This window comes from Marasmius oreades, chromosome 3 (assembly GCF_018924745.1).
Source record: "Marasmius oreades isolate 03SP1 chromosome 3, whole genome shotgun sequence".
NCBI classification, from domain to species: Eukaryota; Fungi; Basidiomycota; class Agaricomycetes; order Agaricales; family Marasmiaceae; genus Marasmius; species Marasmius oreades.
The window spans coordinates 4,700,187-4,718,400 of NC_057325.1; the positions used below are offsets into that span (position 1 = coordinate 4,700,187).

The window sequence follows — 18,214 nt, forward strand, 5'->3', positions numbered from 1 at the left end:
AATTCCTGAAGTTACTTATAACAAAGACGATATGACTTTTAGGTGGGAATTTCCCCCAGGAAGTTAGTCAGCAATCTAATCTAATCTAATTCAAAAGGAATGGCAACAGTGAAAAAAGTACAGCTATACATTAACAAGAAGTGGAACATAGTACCTAAATGTGGTGAAGTCACGGGTGTATGTGTGGGCAGCTATAGGTGGCCGCTTCACCATTGCTGCTATATTTTACCAAGGTTGCGCCGTGTTACTCAGCTTGGATGCCTCAAAGTCAATTCAAGGTCAACTTGGTGCCGACCATATTGGTTACCCAGGTGTGGATATATATGGGCAGGGAACAGAGTATTTTGGGCACATTATGGAGCACTAGTTGCAAATAGTACATCTGCCATAATCCTTAGTACTGAATAGATGTGAATTTCCCAGAATATTGTCAATTTTCACTGGGCCTCAAGGCCTCAAACTCAAGGCTTCACATGCCGATCACGGAATGACACAGTTGAGATGCCGATGGCTTACATCAGCAAAACCCAAGACTCTGGAACATGAATGGGAGGGCTTTACATGGTCAGTAAGGTTGTTATGTCTGTTACATTTGACTTCGTTATTTTAATTGAGTTTACAAAATTAATCATGTGTTATTGGAATGTACATAGCTTACAATATGTGTCTTTAATGTAGATTTTGGTGCATTCTGGACCATCATGTACATAAACATAGAAGATGCAACTAAAATTTACATACCCTGAACATTATAAACCACCATGTAGAGAAATGGACAAGATGTAAATGACATGTATTAGTTGTGTACATGACTAACAAGATGGAGTTAAAATGTACATGACTGTATATCATGTAGTTGGCTGTATAGGCTATTATAACAATTTTGAAGGACTTATTAATGGTGTTGGGACCTGTAAATGTCATTGACATATTGATTTATATTGTAAGTAATGAGGCATGATTTTGATACATGTACAAAAGTTATAAGTGTGCATAACCCTCAGCACACAGAGTATCTATATGTTTCTTGACTGCCATCGTAACCCTGTGGCAGGATAACTTGGAATACTGGTAGAAGTTTCAATATTTTTCTGAGCCTTGCAGAATGTAGTGTCTTAATCCTCCATCTTTAGTATATCTCTTTTCTTATTTTCATAACCTGTTCTCCAAGTCCCTCAATAATGCCAGGCCCAGTTCCTAACATTACTTTTAACCAAGGCTGAGATTAAGGGTGTGTTAGCTGTTTTGATTGAGTTACACCTGTGCACACACCCTACCACACATGTACTTGACTTAGTACTTTAAGAATATATTATTTTCCACTTTTTTGTATTTTTTTAGTAGAGGTCAGCTATCACTCATAAGGTCTGATAATTGGTGGCTATACCTGTCAGTATGTCTAAACTCGACTCCCAAACCACCTGTGATTCAATTTTTGTTCTACTCTTTTAATTATTATTTCTTGATAGGGTGATATTCAATATCTTTGTAGATATTACCACAGGGAGAAGTCCCAGGCTCAAACTAAGTGGAAATCTGGATTCAGCACCCAAAAATCCATACTCCCACCTATCTCTAATATTTTTATCACCTACCATTTGCCTACCTATTAAGACAGTCTAGAATGTGTCATATGTCTATTTACACAGCAGTTAAAAAAATTATATAAGCTTGAATTTGAATTCAGGGTGTATGAAAACCCCTAAAACGACCTAAGAACTGTCCAAAACCTCCTAAAACTGAGCGCAAGGGCGAGATTGGTGGGGTTGGTGGTACTCAACCAAAAAGGGAAGGTACCGGCAAATCAGCAGTGCCACCGGCAAATCTCCCCCGTGCGCGCGCTAGGTGTATTTAGAGCTCGCAAAGCCATGAAATTTATGGCTGGGTTGGCTCAGTTGGTAAATTGCCTGTCAGTCATTCACACTTTGAGGTTGCAAGTTCAATCCCCGGGTAATTATTCTGTCATATCTTTAAATTAAACCAACTTGATAAATATAATTATTCTAACTAAGGTACCTAAAATAAATAAATATATACCATATATACAATGTGGAAAAATCCTGTGGGCAATATACCCTGTAGATTTTTACTTGTATACATCTTTCCAGCTTTATGTACATTTTAGTTACATGATGGACCGTACTTGTACATTTTAAATACATTTTGTGGGTTACTGTACATTTTAACTATATCTTGTAAAGTATTGTACTTTTTCAATACATGATGAGCACAAAACTGTACATTTTAGACATATTTTGTGGAATGCTGTAAATTTTAGCTACATAATATACAAAGTTGCACCCAATGGGGTGGTCACATCATGATGGTACAGGACACCCATCCTGTCCCAACTGTTCCAGGGATGTGGGCCCATACCATTCATGATACGGACTCTTGGGTTTTGCTGATGTAATGAAACTATAGCCGGTGTCTGATTTCCAGTGTTAAATGAGGCTTGATGACTTGAAGTTCAATTCCTCGAGCAGGGAAACAACAACTTCAGTAAAGAAAGACAATCATGAACGACGACAGGCGGAAAGCAGAAATTTGTTGCCAGCTGCCGGGCTGTTCTGCTATCTGCCATCCACTGGCCGGCGCTTTTCTAACTCGAATCAGACTGGCGCCAAGCAGATGCCGAGGTACTTATGTATTCTTTACTTCGAATTCCTTCGTCGTTGAGTGAGGTGCAAACTGGAAATCTTTTAGTGTATGACAAAAGGGTTTTCTTGTGAATTCACAGAGGAGCGAACATTGGGAAGGATTGAAGCGATGAGAAGTAACTGCCAAATCCGGACTTACCATAATACAGCATGCTCAGGTTGGAAGTCCATGCTAGTTCTTCTTCTTTCCCACTATCCATGATATTGACGCCCAAGTCGACATACGCCAATGGTACTAAGGAACAGGAACAGATCTCTGCTCAACCACGAAGGTGACTTTGAAGGTTGTTTGCTGAAGGTCTGGCGAGGAAAGAGGCTGGGAAGATCATTGATTTGCATATGCTGATTGAAGCAGAGTTACATGGTTGAAGGGGATCCAACGCTTGATCAGATGAAATTATTGATAACGGAACAGCCTGAACCGGTACATGGTTAATATGGCAACAGCAACACCTCCATGTCAAGCCTAATCGTACTTTTCCAGTTATTCCTCGAGATTGATTTGTGGCGCCCGTTTACGAAAAAGAACCTGGACTTGGCCATCCAGAAGGCTGCACTTTCATTCAAGAGACAAGAGTTGGCGAGATCACAGGACGGTTCATTTGGTTGTTTTTTTAGCCTTCAATATAAGGCTGGAATAGATGCGGCAACCTCTGACTGCAAGCCCAAGGCATGTCACGATTCAATGGCTAGTTGGAAACATGTAGCAGTGGGTAAGTCCAACCCTTTAAATTTCCTGAAATGATCTGGTTTTTTACTTCCTCTGACCCCAGAACCAAAGGCTAGCCTCGAGGAGCACCATTTGGGTTGTCTCTTTTCAAGTGGAATGAACAGCTAAATTTGTACTCATCAATCATTGTCAATCAAACATATCTGTTTATGGACTGTTCACTTTGATTGATAAACAACAGACAAACATCTTCGTGCGATGATTATATCCAAATATGCATTGCTTCTGTTCACACCCTTGGCCGACCGTGCCTTTCTTTTCCCTCTCTCCCTGTTGATGATCTCAACGAGTACTTGACGAGTACTTTTGATTTCTTCTTCTTTTTTCTCATAGCTCGGCTTCATATGATGATGTGAAGGTGATTTCTCTATGTTCATGGCTCTGTTCCACACATCAACATGCCCATTTTAACCTCTTAGATTCCTTCCCTTACGAAACCGCTGGAAACCTCACAGCACATTTCGGAAGAACATGAATGTACAGAGGTACGTTTCTTTCACATGGTTCCCTATTATCTTAATTCATATACCCAGCATAGGCTAGTACCCAGAACGTCCCATCAGGCGTAAATGGAAGAGATTCGAAGGCGAGTGGTCAAACACAGGTAAGGTACTCTAGACTTTGAGCTTTCCCACTGATCAATTTTGTATCTTAAGCCGTTTGCGTATTCCGTATTGACATCAATGGTGAATTCCGAAGCTAAGGGAGATGCGACACATACCTCACCAGTCAGGTGTCTGCTTCTGCCACTGCTTCAATGTAGTTGACACTACAACTTGTGTTCAGGCTCCACCACCCACAGAACCTACCATTCAGCAGTCATGGGATGCACTCATGAAGACAATAGACACTCGAGATGACGAACTGATGAAAGGGTACAAGGAAGATATAGATACATTGTTGGTTTTTGTGCATCACTTACTCTTGTCTTAATCAAGTTAATCTCTTAGTTTTGTTCCTATTCCGATGATCAAATAGGCCGGTTTGTTTTCTGCCATTGTCACCGCCTTTACGATTGAATCTTCAAAATGGTTGGAAGAAGACCTTCAAAATACTACAGTCGTGCTTCTCAAACAGATCGCCCACTGGCAAATGAGCGACCTATCCTCACCTCTGCCTACCCCTTTCACTCCCAATTCCTCAGATGTTCGCATCAACACTGTCTGGTTTCTGAGCCTGATCCTCGCACTCGTGTATGCCCTGTTCGGGCTACTGTGTAAACAATGGGTTCAGGAACATCAATGGCAAATGAATACACGTACCCCTGGTCAGGCGTTAGCTCTTCGCTGGCTGCGTAACCAGAGCTTTGCACGATGGCATGTGCCAAAGATCCTCGTATCCCTCCCAATCCTACTTGAAGTCGCACTCTTCCTGTTTTTTGCAGGGTTATTGGAGCTGTTATGGAACCAACATCACGTCCCATTTGCGATTGCCCTTACAGTTGTCAGCTGTGCTATTATTTGTTATCTCACAACCACGATACTTCCCAGTTTGCATATCATTCGACAGGTCTTTCAGACCCACCCTTACTTCACTGAGGACAATCCGGTGTTTCACCCACATGACATTGGCCGTTTACCATCGATCGACCTCATCTGTCCCTAGAAATCTCCTCAATCGTGGCTGATATTTCGTTTTTTCCCTGTTGTGTATCATTTTCCTGGTTTTAAACCCCTTTTATACTCTCTCCTCGTCAAGTTTAATGGGTATTGGGACAAGGACAAGGATATTGACGATCTTGATTATACCATAACCCAAAACATCTTAAATCTATGGTACTTAAAAGTGTCAAAAATTAAATTGTTACTTCGAGTGTAATTTTTTTTTCTCCACACAGTCGAAACAGTATCCTGCAGTTGGGAATTTATTCACACAATTTAAATTACATCATGTAGTTGGGAATACTAGTCACACAGTCAGAAATCTTAGTCGCACAATTGGGAGTGCGTTTCCATCCGCACAGTCAGAAATTTTAGAGGCATAATTGGGAGTGTGGTTCCATCTGCACAGTCGTAACTTTTGGCCTGCAAAGTCAAACATAATCTCATTCCAACTAGATCCTCACTGCTGAGAGACCCCAGTGACCAGTCAGGTTAGTTTCTTCAGAAAACACCTGACATTCTTATTCAAGCTGTATATTGACAAATATCCTACTACACAGGCTTTGTACCGAAGGTGTGAACAGAAATACAAGTGGCACTGACTGAGACTTGAGGTGTTGAGGTGTTGAGGCGGAGGTGGAACATGTCTTCGAGGGTGACAACATGTCTATGATTAAAAATTGCGGATGGCTGAGATAAGGTGTAGATTCTGACCATAGACCGCACCGATAGAGCCCATTCCATTTCTAAAGAATTAATCCTGCAAACAGTGTCCTGCCCTCTACACTCAAATGAACCCCAATTCACAGTCAAGCGAGCTTCAGAAGATGATTGATTCAGTAGGAAAAGTGCTTGAAGTAGAGGGGAACTGCTTTACTCTCCCGTATTTTTCTAGCCTGACTGCTGACTATGGTGGGATGAGAGAATGTGTTGAGAGACTGCCAGTGAAAAGGGTGGATCAAACTTCTAGATTGTACCTTGACATTCCCTGATCTTCTCCACTAGTTTCAGCCTGAACACTGGTCAGTATAATGAAGGGATGAGGAAACATGCCAGCAGAGCATTGTTGTGCATTATTTACTTAGCTAATAATGCCCGGGTCATGGATCACCCCATATTAGTCACAAAGTTATCGTTGACCATATAAAGGTGTCAGCTTATAATGCCTTAAAACGGACCTTCTTAAGGCAATATGAATAAGTATGAGGACAAAAAGGTGCTGAGGAACCCCCATTTTGGGTGATTTTCAGGTAATATAATGGGTAATAAAAAAATGTTCCCATTAAAATGCCTTTTATGGGTTTTCGGTAAATTTGCGACTAATAACTCCTGAAGACTGCCCAGGGCCTGAGAAATTGATGACCATGTGACCGACTTAACAGGATTATAACAGCCAGACGGTCCAGATCTTTGGATTCAATAGTGCGACGAACAGAGTTGCAACTGTGCGGACGAAAACACACCCCGACTGTGCGGTGAAAATTTTTGATTATGTGATTAAATTCTGAAATCCAACTGTGCAAATTTCTAATAGTTACAATAGTGATTAAATTCCCAACTTTGCAGAGAAAAAAAATTACACTCGAAGTAATGATTTAATTTTTGATGCTTTTAAGTACCATATAAATCTTTCTCACTGGCCATTGGTTGATTTAAACATCATCCAGCATTTCCCAAGTATGGAAAGGTGTCTGGATCTATACAAGCTGAAAGGGTTTCACTGGCTAGTCCAGGAGACTCGCGATATTCCATCAATGATACCCCATCTAAAGAATGTATTGGGCGAGTTACCTCTACACCTGGTTATGCCCACCATCTTCGATAAATGGGAATCACCTGCCAGTAAATCCACATGGAGCACAGGCAATCTAAACTCTGTGTTAGAATCTCCTCCGACCCGAGGTGGTGAGAACAACTTATTTTCGGCGATCAGTTATTGCCAGGTGACTTGTCTCTTTCATCCCAGATCCTATGCTTTTGACACCTCCTGGAAACCCATGACCATTATTGGTTAGCAGAAGCAGCACAGAGGATCTGGGATCGTATACTCAATGACCCTAAACCCCGAAATGACAACTGAATCTGGTTCATAACGGCTTTCTTCCATCCCGAGGAACAGGCCACAAGATTTTAAAGACCAGCTTTTGAGGTCAGAAAAGTACTGATATTCCTCACTTACTCTGCACTTACCTGCACTTTAATCTGGTCTCACATTGTGTTAGTGGCTGTGTTGTCTGTACTCTAATCTGTTCTCACCTGCATTAGTGGCTGTGTCTGGCAGTGCCACCGAGTACTGATGCCCGGCTCAGGCATATCCACGATGTCACTGGTACATGCACCACTGATGTTGCCTTCCTCACTGGCCAGCTACACAATGCAGCTGCCACTTCTAAGGTCCGAAAACTGGTGGGTATACTGGCCTCTATCTCTATACTTTGCTCTTAAAATCCCTCTGAATCAATAATTATTTAGCTGTTTTAATTCATTGAATACAGAGGCAACATTTTCATTCCTCACAGTCCCAGTATTATTTATTTATCTCTATGGAATGTTGAGGACAGATAGATACCTATTCTCACCTGGTCTTAAAGTGTTCTTATGTTATGTTTACCTATTCTCACCTGTCCTTAAAGTGTTCTTACCTGGTCTTACACTGGTCTTACACTGTTCTTACCTGGTTTTAAACTGTTCTTACATTGTTCTCACCTGATTTCAAACTGGTCTTACACTGGTCTTACACTATCCTTACCTGGTCTCAAACTGTTCTTACCTGTTCTTACTTGTTCTCAAACAATTCTTGGTAATTCTCACCTGTTCTTACTCCATGCTTACCTGTTCTCCAACTATACTTGGTTGTTCTCACTATGTACTCACCTTCTACTTAACTCAACTCCATCCAGACTTATACTTACTAAGGGACTTTCCATTGTGCTGGGTCCTGACTCTATCAGTGGCTGTGCAACAGTGCCAGGACTGTTATGGTTCAGCTTTCCCACAATTTCGTTGTGACATGCATTTCTACTGACCTTAAGCCCAAGGTACAGTGTATGTTCCCTTTTTACTCCCAGCTTTTTCCTGGTCTTATCTGTTCTCTCCTTGGCCTTACTATTCTTTTTCTGGTCTTACATGTTTTTTCCCCTGGTCTTACCTGTTCTTCCTCTGGTCTTACCTGGTCTTACCTGTTCTTTCCCCTGGTATTACCTATTCTTCCTCTGGTCTTACCTGGTCTTAAATCCACCTGTCTTTCAATCTGGTCTGCAAAATCCCCATGCCCCCAAGGAACTATTGCTTCGTCCACCAAGAGTTTGGCGTGGCAAAGTTATGAATTTTTATCGACAACACTGTGATGAATTGGATACCACCTCCCAAGTTTCAGTTGCAGTGAGACTATCCAAATCCATTCTTTCCTTCCTCAGGTCCTCATCAGAGGTTGACATTGGCTCCACGCTCCTTGCATCCAACTACGGGCTCAAATTCCTTGCATCATTAAACGACGTAATTTGTAAAACAAGAGATTTCTTCGAATTACCTTTCCACGCTGAGCATTGGATGGAGGTGTTAACCCACGTACAGCGGGTTCATCAGTTACCTCTTCTACATTTTGAACCGATCCCAGGTTATTTCTCAACGTCGTCCAACGAGCTCAAATGGCTCTTGCACACTTCATCAACATCTGACACCGCTCTTGAGCCTATATTGGATTCATACGAGCAGATCTGGATTGACACAGGCAATTTTGAAAAAGAAAAGGTGATTAGGGTGTTGTCGAGTCACTCCATACTATTGAAGCAGGGTCAACAAGTTGAAGGTGTTCAAAACCCACCTTCGTCGACATCCCCCTTAATAACCTCCCCTCAAGTCCTCGAGTTCCTAACCTTCGTGAGTGAGAAATTCGACGAGGAGTCTGCTTTATTTCGCTGGTGCGGCGAAGAGACCATAACTCGGTGGGTGGATACTCTGGAACGCGTACGGGTCCTTCATTAGCAACTTACCCAATTTAGTGGTGAGCTTTCTCAGCTTTTAAGGGCTTTTGGGGGCTTTTCAGCCGGTTTGACCAGCTCGCAAGTTCAGCAGTCCACCAGCTTGTCTGTACATCGCAGCTATACTCCATAAAATAGATTTAAAACAACTTGTCTAAAGTCTAAAATATGTTATTTGCTCACCAAGGACCCCCAGCAGCGGAGGTTATCTCAAAAATGTATGTTGACCAGAAAATCTTGGCGGACGGACCTGAGCAAAATGGAGCTGGTCAGGAATCAGACATGACTGGTGGCTGGCGACTTGTTGGCTTGTACAAGCCCCAAAAAGCCGTAAAAAGTCCCCACCACCAAATTGGTAAGTTCCTGATGCTTCATGGGCTACCACCAGGCTTTTTCAAACCTATTCCAATGGACAAAAGTGTCACGATCAACACCGAACCATGCGTACAAATCAATGGAGCCTCGGCAATGGAAGAAGTCAGGATGAAAAGCGAGCGATGGCCCGAGATCATGATCGTCTCTTTTCCGAAAAAGATCTCAAAACGGTGTAGAAGATCTTGTGATGAATATATCGGTAAAGGGCGGTGGTGCAGTTACCCGAGTCGTCTGGAGGCGTCGGAAGTGGATAAGGAAGTGCAGACCACAAGACAGCATTCCACGAGGACTACCGACTAGTGTTGTTGAAGGTCGGGCTCAAGCCCTCTGACCTGACCCGACCCGACCCGGGCTTTTGAAGCCCAGCCCGACCCTCTTGGAAGGGCTCATTGGGGTCAGGGCTCGGGCTTGGAGTTTGAAAAGCCCTGACCCTGGCTCAAGGCCTGGGGCCCAGTCACGTGGGATACTTACCATTATAGGATGCTTATCTGTACATTTTTCGCCGCCTTCTTTATCAACACATGTAAGTTATACCAAGTTATACAAATGATACTATGATTTTCACTAATTACCATCATTTCTAGTGCAATTATTGATTATTTAATGTTGGATCATATGCTCAGATGGGAATGATAGCTCACAGTACTGCCAAAACATTGCTTTTCATCCCACAACATTAATTCTACTTGTTATTACACAGATAACATCACAATACTGTCCAGAAATGGTGATAAATAATGACTAAATATGATGACTCATGAGCCCTGGCTCAAGCCTGACCTGACCCTGGGCTTAGGGCTATCGAGGGCTAGGGCGGGGGCTTGAGATTTGGTGAGCCCTGACCCTCAGAAACCCGACCTGACCCCAGGGTTTTGAGCCTGACCTGGCCCTCAACAACACTACTACCGACGAATTTATTGGGGTCGGTGATGCGGATAATAATGTTTGATCCATACCTACGAGGCGACTGTTCTCGTTGTCTTGAGGTCCGAATCCAAACACTCCTCTGGTGATTAAGGGGATCACGGCTTTCCCGCTTTTGCGACCGGCAATGTTTGCTGATTAACCCAAAAGCAGAAGATCGTGCTCTATTTAAGTGCACACTCCAGTCAATGTCGCTGTTCTGATAACCAAATCGAGCGATATCTTGAGTCGGAGTCTGATTCTGATTCTTATGATTGTCCGAACGTCCCCTCTGTCTTGTCGCTATCTTGTGAAGTCCTTACGATTCCTAAGTGATTTATTTTCGTTTCTTATCCCAGGTATCATATTATGGACAGAGTATCTCGTCACCAGCTTTACGTTCAAGTTGTTACGTTCATAATTAGGCAGACATGTGGAGGATTTCCAGAAGATTTCCGACTGCGTCGTCTTAGGCTACCAGGCTGTTACGACCGAATGATAGCGATTCTGATTATTTGTTTGGGAGTATACCATAGCCACTCCTTCAATGACTTCGGATTTTTCTGGGGGAAAGCTTTAAACTGAGAGCCGCGTTGGCGCCGTCCGACGGCAGGTTCTGCGAGGTGTTCTCACGGTTCGGACCGACCCAACTTGATCACGACCATCACCATCGTCAACGGCGACTTAGGGCATTCCTTTCCAGCCTCTTCAATCTCTTCTGTATTGAGACTATTGCATTTCAAAGTCAAATGGACCATGTCTTTGCGGTCAGCTGATCTATATTTCAATATCCAACCCCCAGACTTGTCATTTCTCTCGTTTGTATTTTTTTTTTTCGATGCTTGTAAAATTATTTGTTCTTTTCTCTGCGCCGACATTGTTTTCAACGATCGTGATCTCATAGCTACAGGGCAAGTGGTTGTAATTGGGTTGGATGAGAGAGTGGCCGATATATCTCTTGAAACACATCGTCATTGAAAGGACCGGATAATATCTATACTCTTTCCTAAGGTGAGTACCTCAAGCTTGCTGTCGTTCATCTTGCTCAGCTTCTCTTCCTCGCCAACTGACGCGCAACGCTTCAGATACTCAAGCTCTTTCATTCCGTCGTTCTGCCACTGAACTGCCACGTCAATAATCTTTTCGAACTACTTAGTGCCGCCTGTTGGTCGCACGACTCACATCCGGTTTGTTCACGCCAGAACCCCCCACTGACATTTTTGGCAAGAGCGCTTTATGAATACCGCTCCGGTGTTCCATTGCGGGATCTTTATCAGAGACGTCAAAGGTGTTCCGAAGATCCCTTGCGTTTTGGATGAGTTGTAATGAATGTTCTGAGAGGTGGATATTTAGGGTACGTTGCTCTTTCTCCCTTAGTCTGGTCTCTATACTTCCACTACATCTAAGTCAAGCACAAAGAATTTGATCGTTACCCAGGTCCATACTCCCGTTCCTCTTCCTCCTCTACGTCTCCGCATCGCCCGCATTCGAACTCGGCGGCAACATAGTGCAATGCTGTTCGGATCTTTGGTCCGTGTTGCGACGAAAGAGATTCAGGGTTAGTAGAGGGTTGACTTCAACTTGGGTTAAACGTATCGGGTATGTCTATCTCCAGAGCTTTGGAATCTGACTGAACTCCATGGGATATGACACGCCAGACTCGCATGTATTTATGGCTGGAGACGACAATCAGCCGGGTTTCCCTAAGTCTTTTTTATTACTACCTTGGACGTCGAACTTCGAAGCGGCGAAAATTGCAGGTGTACCCAGGTCCCACGTTACTGTCGGTCCGTTGTTCATAACCGTCAAATACCTATCTCTGACGATGAATCTTTATTGGCTCTGGAGACAAGAGGCTATACAGTAAGGTTTGCCTGGGCCAGGTGTCGGGGGTCTCGTAAATAGTTAAGCAGCTAAAAAAATTTCCGTTTCATGCTCAAGTATGACTATTCCGCATTTCCTTGGCAGGGCACGGGTTAGCCAAGTATTTATTGGCTTTAGGACACGGAGTTTCCTTAACTCGCAACCTGTGAGCGTGAAACTTGTCTTTGAAGGTAACTCGCGCATGAGAAGGTGGATCCCCTTCCTTTATGGTTCCTGTGGGTGTCTCTGACCAGTGCAAACCTAATATGTACAGCATGCCATATGTATCACCCACCAAGTTTCTACTATCGTTATTTTATTTTATTGCCACCGTCGTTGTACGTTCCGAATTATGACCGCCAACTCCATGGATATTGGATAATTTGGATTCCAAAGTAAATGTCCGACGACGGCGGTCCGTGGATACATTCTGATGGTGGAAGAGGTACATGATTGTTTGGAAGTATGGCCGGAGGGACATCAGTTTACGGTTTACCGAGTCTCGGAGCCGTTCGTGTATGTACTAGAGTCCATTCATTATCCTACTAAACCGAGTCCTGGTCCCTTATATCTAGTTTCTCCCGATATGACCTAAATCTATCCAATGCGAAGCCTGATAAGTGGTTACTGAATCTAAGGCAACTTCGTTGACGCATTTAGTTATCACGTTGGGTATACCAGGTGCCAAGTTACTCCTCTCATTTCCTGATTCTCCGGTACGTTATCTTTCTGGTTAGTCTTGCGACTGCTCAAAGATCACCCTGGTATATTGGAATAACCTCCTGCTGGGTCAGTTTGCTGTCATTCCCCCCACTTTCTCCCTAATCATCTCTCGTAAGACACCCAAAATCACGGCGAAGAACAGGGATGAGAGTGATTCATACCTTCGTATCACGAACTCTTCAGGCCGTATATGGTATAACGTCCGCTAGAATGTTCGAACAAGATTATATGACAAGTCGAATACCAGTCGAAGCATTTGAAGCGTTATCGGACCTCCCGAACAAGAAGTCTCTCATGAGAGACAAGAATATAGTGAAGTACTATGTCTCGCGTTCTTGTTCGCGTTAGCATGAAGGAGGAACAAAATTCAGTAACATTGATAACAGGAATGGTTAGATACATACGAAGAGTCGATAAACGTACACAATGTAAGGTACCTAAATTAACGACAATTGGGGTTGTATACACTAGACAAGTGCCAGAATAAGATAGCATCAAAGCAACAAGACGAAACGAGGGGGGGAAAGTTCAGACGAAACGCAAAATAAAAGAAGATACAAGAACAGAGACACAAGTGACCAAGAGAGAGAGAGAGAATTACAAATAAGAAATAAGAAAAGCGGGAATCGGGGACCAGAAATCCAACAAAGAACGCGATCACTTGTTGTTACTCTTCTCCTTCCTCATATGCGATGAGCTGGTTTTGTGCCCACCGTGCCCGCTCCCAGCAGCCTTTCCCAGTAAAACCCCACCTCCGCCCTTCAGTAAGACTTGTTCCTCTGTCAGCTTCGACGGCGAGTACTTCAAGATATCTTTACACCGCTCCTCATGCTCTCGCCAGGAATGGTCCAAGAGTTCAGGGAACGGCGTAGTGTTGGGGAATGCCTTGCGTTTAGTCGTGGTGGAGACCCTACAATGAGAGAAGGAGAAAAATCAGTTGAAGAAACAATAGACCCCACCCACAGGGAGGACTCACTTGCACTGGAGACAGACGTAATCCGTTCCAACACCCTCGTACAATAACGTGAAGTGCTTGAACGACAGCTTTGGCTCTTCATCCTTCTTGACCGGAGCGCTACAAGCCGAACTAGGAACATTCTTCCAAAAGGATGACGACGTCTGCTGCTGCTGTTGATAATGTAGCTGCGAGAGATGCATGGATTTCGAGTGCGGATGCTGTACATGCCTAAACACCCCGTCTTCCACGGAAAGCGAACCAGACTTGGGCCTCAGTTGGGTATGCATAAGATAAGGGTTCTTCGTTGTCGGGATTCCAGGTACCCCAGCACCGTCGCTATGAGCTGAAGACGTGGAGACATCGTCTCCACTGTTCCTCTTCAAGACCTTTGAAGCCTTCTCTTGAACTATGAGAGATGGGAAAGAATGGGAAGGATCCGCGCGTGAGGGTGTTTCCGGCTTCTCAACGTCTTCATGCTCGTGAGCTGCACTGGAACCAGAATCCCGTCGGTGACCCCGTTCTGTATTCGCATCCTCCCTCGAGCGTTTTCTCCCGTTCATCGTCGGACGTGACGGCGGCCTTGAGGTCGAATTCGAGGGAGAGGGAGCAGGTAGATGGAGAGGGAGCTGGTTAGGAGAGAGATGAGCGGATGTCAGTCGTGGAGAAGGTTTTTCTAGTGTCGGTAGTGGCAATGACATCGACGGATAAGGTGAAACTGCAGATAAAGGTCTAGCCGATAAAGGCCGTTCCTCCGTAAGCGATGCGGGTAGGGAAACATGTGGCCGTGGTGGAGGATGGGAGTGGTGTGGTGGATGTCTCCTCTCGTCTACCACGCCACTGCGGGACCCTGGTCTCCCGATAGCATTAGCAGTGTCGTTCGTCGTGACGAGCTGGTTTCGTGGGCTGGTGGAAGGTAACGATCCCATAATGGGCGGTACTGGGATAGACTGAGCGTGATGAGGGCTGGAGTTGAGATTAGATTGTCGAGAGGTAGGTCGAGGAGACAGCGAAGGTAACGGTCCTGTGAAGGGCAGAGGCGAGGCGGTGATAGCGTCTATCGGAGAGGTGGTGATCATTGAAACACTTTGTTCGGCGTTCGCGCTACTTTCTTCTACTTGTTTCCGTTGCTGTTGATAGAGGAGAACGGCAGTTAGCCACGGTGAAGACATTGGAAGGCGAATGAGGAGGATAAGAACGTTGAAAAAGGAGAAAAGATGATTAGAACGGCCTTCGCCGAAAATACATCAAAGGAGTGAAAGTGGCACATGATAACAAAGGAGAGGCAGAACACACTGCGGACAAACAAAGCGCAAACAAAACGCATTGCTTTGTCTCGCCGGTAACTTGATAGAGACGACTCACCTCAATTAAAGCCCGAAGCTCCCTCTCCGTCTCGTCCAACGACCCAACCAACTGCATCTTCTCTTCCCTCCAAGTACGAGCCTCCTCTCTCCACCTCTCAACTTGTTCCGTCAACATCGTAATCTCGGCAACGTGTTTACTTTCCATCACTCTCAACCTCTCAACCTCTCTATCCTTACCGCCACCATTATCACCACCACCGGCAGCCAACTTCCTGTGCAGTACCTCAATCTCTTCCTGCATATCAGCATTATCATCCTTCAATCCCATCAACTCGCCTTTAAGATGAGTGATGTCCGATTGAAGCTTCGACATCGCTTTGTCTTTATCCCTCTCTTGATCCATAACAGTAGAAACAGGGACAGATACAGCCCCAGTACCGCCTCGCAATGCCGTATTCAGCGTGAGTATCTCCTCATCCCTCTGTCGCAACAACCGGTCCCGTTCTTCCAACGCCCTTTCCAACTTCTCTCGCCTCGCACGTTCCTTCTCGAACGAATGAATCGATGCATTGGTCTCTTTATTGACCACAGTGAGAAGATCGAGGTAGGTGGTGTTGAGTATCTGTTGGAATGATGATGTGACTGATGAAGCGGCTGAAGATGAAGATGACGATGCCGATGGAGGATGATACGGGTGATGCGGATGGGGCTGTTGCGATTGAGAAGAGCCAGTCGGGTTCTGGGAGGGAGTAAGAACAGCATGTTTCATACTAGGTGAATGAGGACCCAGTTTCCCTGAATGATGGGACGGCTGCTGTTGCTGGTGAGATTGAGATTGAGAATGATGAGGATTATGATGAGGATGCTGTTGAGTTTGCGAAGGGTGATGCGCATGATGAGATTGAGGATGCGAATGCGAATGCGAATGCGAGGGTGGTGGAGGTGGAGGTTGAGCCGGTTGGTTTTGAACCTGTTGGGGATACGTCTGTCTCCGCTGTACCGGCTGGTTCTGAGACTGTGAGTGAGGGTGACTGGTAGACGAAGGTGGGATAGAGATGGGAGGTCTCGCCGTGAGCGGAGAATGCGATGAGTGCACGGGTGTATGTTGTGTCTGCGACTGAGGATGAGGTGTAGGTAACGGGCTGGCATGGCTTCCCGATGTCATGACCGGGGGCTGCGACTGTGAAGGATGGACCATTTGTGAAGGTTGAGATTGACCTGGAGGCGGATAGCCGTAAACGTAAACAACCGACCCGGGAGGAACTGATCCTGGTGCGGGTAGCACGTTCGAGTAGACAGTTCCTGATGACGGGTGGGGTAGTGTGGCAGAATGAGGAGTAGGGTGCGGAGACGAACGTTGCGGTTGACTTGGATGGGAGTACGGGTGAGGATGGGAGTAAGAGGAAGGATGTGGTGGTGGTGGAGGCGGTGCATGAGCAGCTGGGTGCGTCCTCGGGCTATCACTGGTCCGAACGACAGGACCACCATGCCCACTCCGTACGAGATGAGGTGCCAAAACAACACTCGAAGGCCTGCTTCCAGAACCGGATCGTGAGCGACTGCGAGCCAAGGGAGGTCCTGAAGCACCCGAGGCAGAATTTCTCCTCGAGTCCGGCTCCCGATCCCTCTCGCGTTTACCCAAAATAGAGGACTTTTGCGGATCTTCCGGATCGGCAGGACTGACGAGGATAGGACTTGTCGCGGTTGCACCAGTCCCTGCACTCGACCCATGAAGCGGCGGAATCCCGCTCGATCCTACCATCGAAGATCGCCTCATTATTGGAGGATTGGGATGAGTTGAATGAGAAGTTGGATGAGCAGACCTCGGAGCGAAAGGTGGCCCAGCAACGCCTGCAGTTTGAGGTGATATTGGGGAAACCATGATGACGTCTTCGTCCCGACCTTGACTTTGAGGATGTCTCTGAGGGTGAAGTTGATGACGTGAATAGGATGTAGGATGAGCGGAGGGTGAGGGTAAAGGTCTTTGAACAATGATGGTTTCAGGGTGAGATCGGATGTCTGAATGCCGGGAAGGGCGTCCTAGGGAAGGCGCAGACGAAGAACTGGAGGGAGGAAGCGTTACAGTATGTCGCCGCTGCGTATCGTGTGGATGGGGAGCGCTTCCGTTGGAGTAAGGATAATAGAGCTTTGGGGAAGAAGGACGGGAATTGGATTTTGATGTAGAAGGTAACTAGAAGATCGAAAGACCTAAGTGAACGTTGATTGATAAAAAAGTCGAACGTACTTGGGCAGGTAGCGGTGACCTTCGAATGGGTGTCGGTAGGGTTTGGGCCTACAACGAGAGCCGTAATTAGCGCTAATTTGCTAAATTGACAGGGAGAGATACTTGCATGATGCATGACTGGCCGGTCTCTCTCGTAATCCCGTTCACGTTCGCGTGGTATCTGCAAACAACATATATTAGCCTAAAAATGACGATATCAAGTGCAGAAAGCTGACCGGAACTCGGTCAGATACTACTGGCGGTCCTGATTGATGGTAGTAGTGGTTTTCACGTTCTCTATCGTGTTCGCGTTCGCGATCTTTCTAGAGAAATCAAGAAAATGGTCAGTATACGATGTGTAAGCCTGCGACGCGTGACAACAAATATCGCAAGGACGTGAGTAGAAAAAAAACTAACCATAAATCTCGCGGTATCTCTCTCTCTATCAACATCAACCCTACTTCCATTCGCCGGCCTCAATTCCATCAAAAGTGTAGAGTTCGTAGGTGAAGAAGAACCCATTTGTGTTCAAGATTTCTGCAAGTCGTGACGTCGAATCGTTGCCGAAAGTGTGAAAGGCTTCATAAATTCCAAGAAACACAAAAGACTTTTGTTGGCGTAATCGAGCGTGGAGGAGTTATTCACGTAGAACAAGAGTCAAAGTAAGTTGTTGAAGAGTCGGAGCGCGAAGGGATCGAAAATAGGGGAGGGGAACAACCCTGGCGAGGAGGAACGAAGGCAAAAATTCGCCATCGTTCACCCGTCTTATGTATATATACTGTTCCCACGCGGGCGGCTGAACCGTGCCGGTGAGTGATCGCGTAAGTGAGGCAGTGCTTGTGTTCTGAGACCAATACGCCACTGACCCATGGGAATAACGAACCGTTCTCCTT

The 18,214-nt window shown here is 45.3% G+C and overlaps 3 protein-coding genes across 3 annotated transcripts; 2 read left to right on the forward strand and 1 right to left on the reverse strand.

Moving 5' to 3' along the window:
* Positions 1–2,858: 2,858 nt before the first annotated feature.
* Positions 2,859–4,995, forward strand: E1B28_006827 (uncharacterized protein; the record flags this gene model as incomplete). The annotated part of the gene is made up of 7 exons (XM_043151528.1): positions 2,859–2,932; positions 3,724–3,748; positions 3,810–3,875; positions 3,929–3,994; positions 4,047–4,118; positions 4,177–4,299; positions 4,369–4,995. 7 exons carry the CDS (start codon positions 2,859–2,861, stop codon positions 4,993–4,995), a joined length of 1,053 nt encoding a protein of 350 aa, XP_043012624.1.
* A 2,974-nt stretch (positions 4,996–7,969) lies between these two features.
* Positions 7,970–8,975, forward strand: E1B28_006828 (uncharacterized protein; the record flags this gene model as incomplete). The annotated part of the gene is made up of 2 exons (XM_043151529.1): positions 7,970–8,029; positions 8,271–8,975. The coding sequence occupies 2 exons, from the start codon at positions 7,970–7,972 to the stop codon at positions 8,973–8,975; spliced, it is 765 nt and encodes a 254-aa protein (XP_043012625.1).
* A 4,200-nt stretch (positions 8,976–13,175) lies between these two features.
* Positions 13,176–18,056, reverse strand: E1B28_006829 (uncharacterized protein). The gene is made up of 7 exons (XM_043151530.1): positions 17,739–18,056; positions 17,558–17,644; positions 17,449–17,502; positions 17,343–17,390; positions 15,156–17,288; positions 13,812–14,920; positions 13,176–13,745 (listed from the first exon to the last, which is right to left on the reverse strand). The coding sequence occupies exons 1-7, from the start codon at positions 17,841–17,843 to the stop codon at positions 13,493–13,495; spliced, it is 3,789 nt and encodes a 1,262-aa protein (XP_043012626.1). The 5' UTR covers positions 17,844–18,056; the 3' UTR covers positions 13,176–13,492.
* Positions 18,057–18,214: the final 158 nt, after the last annotated feature.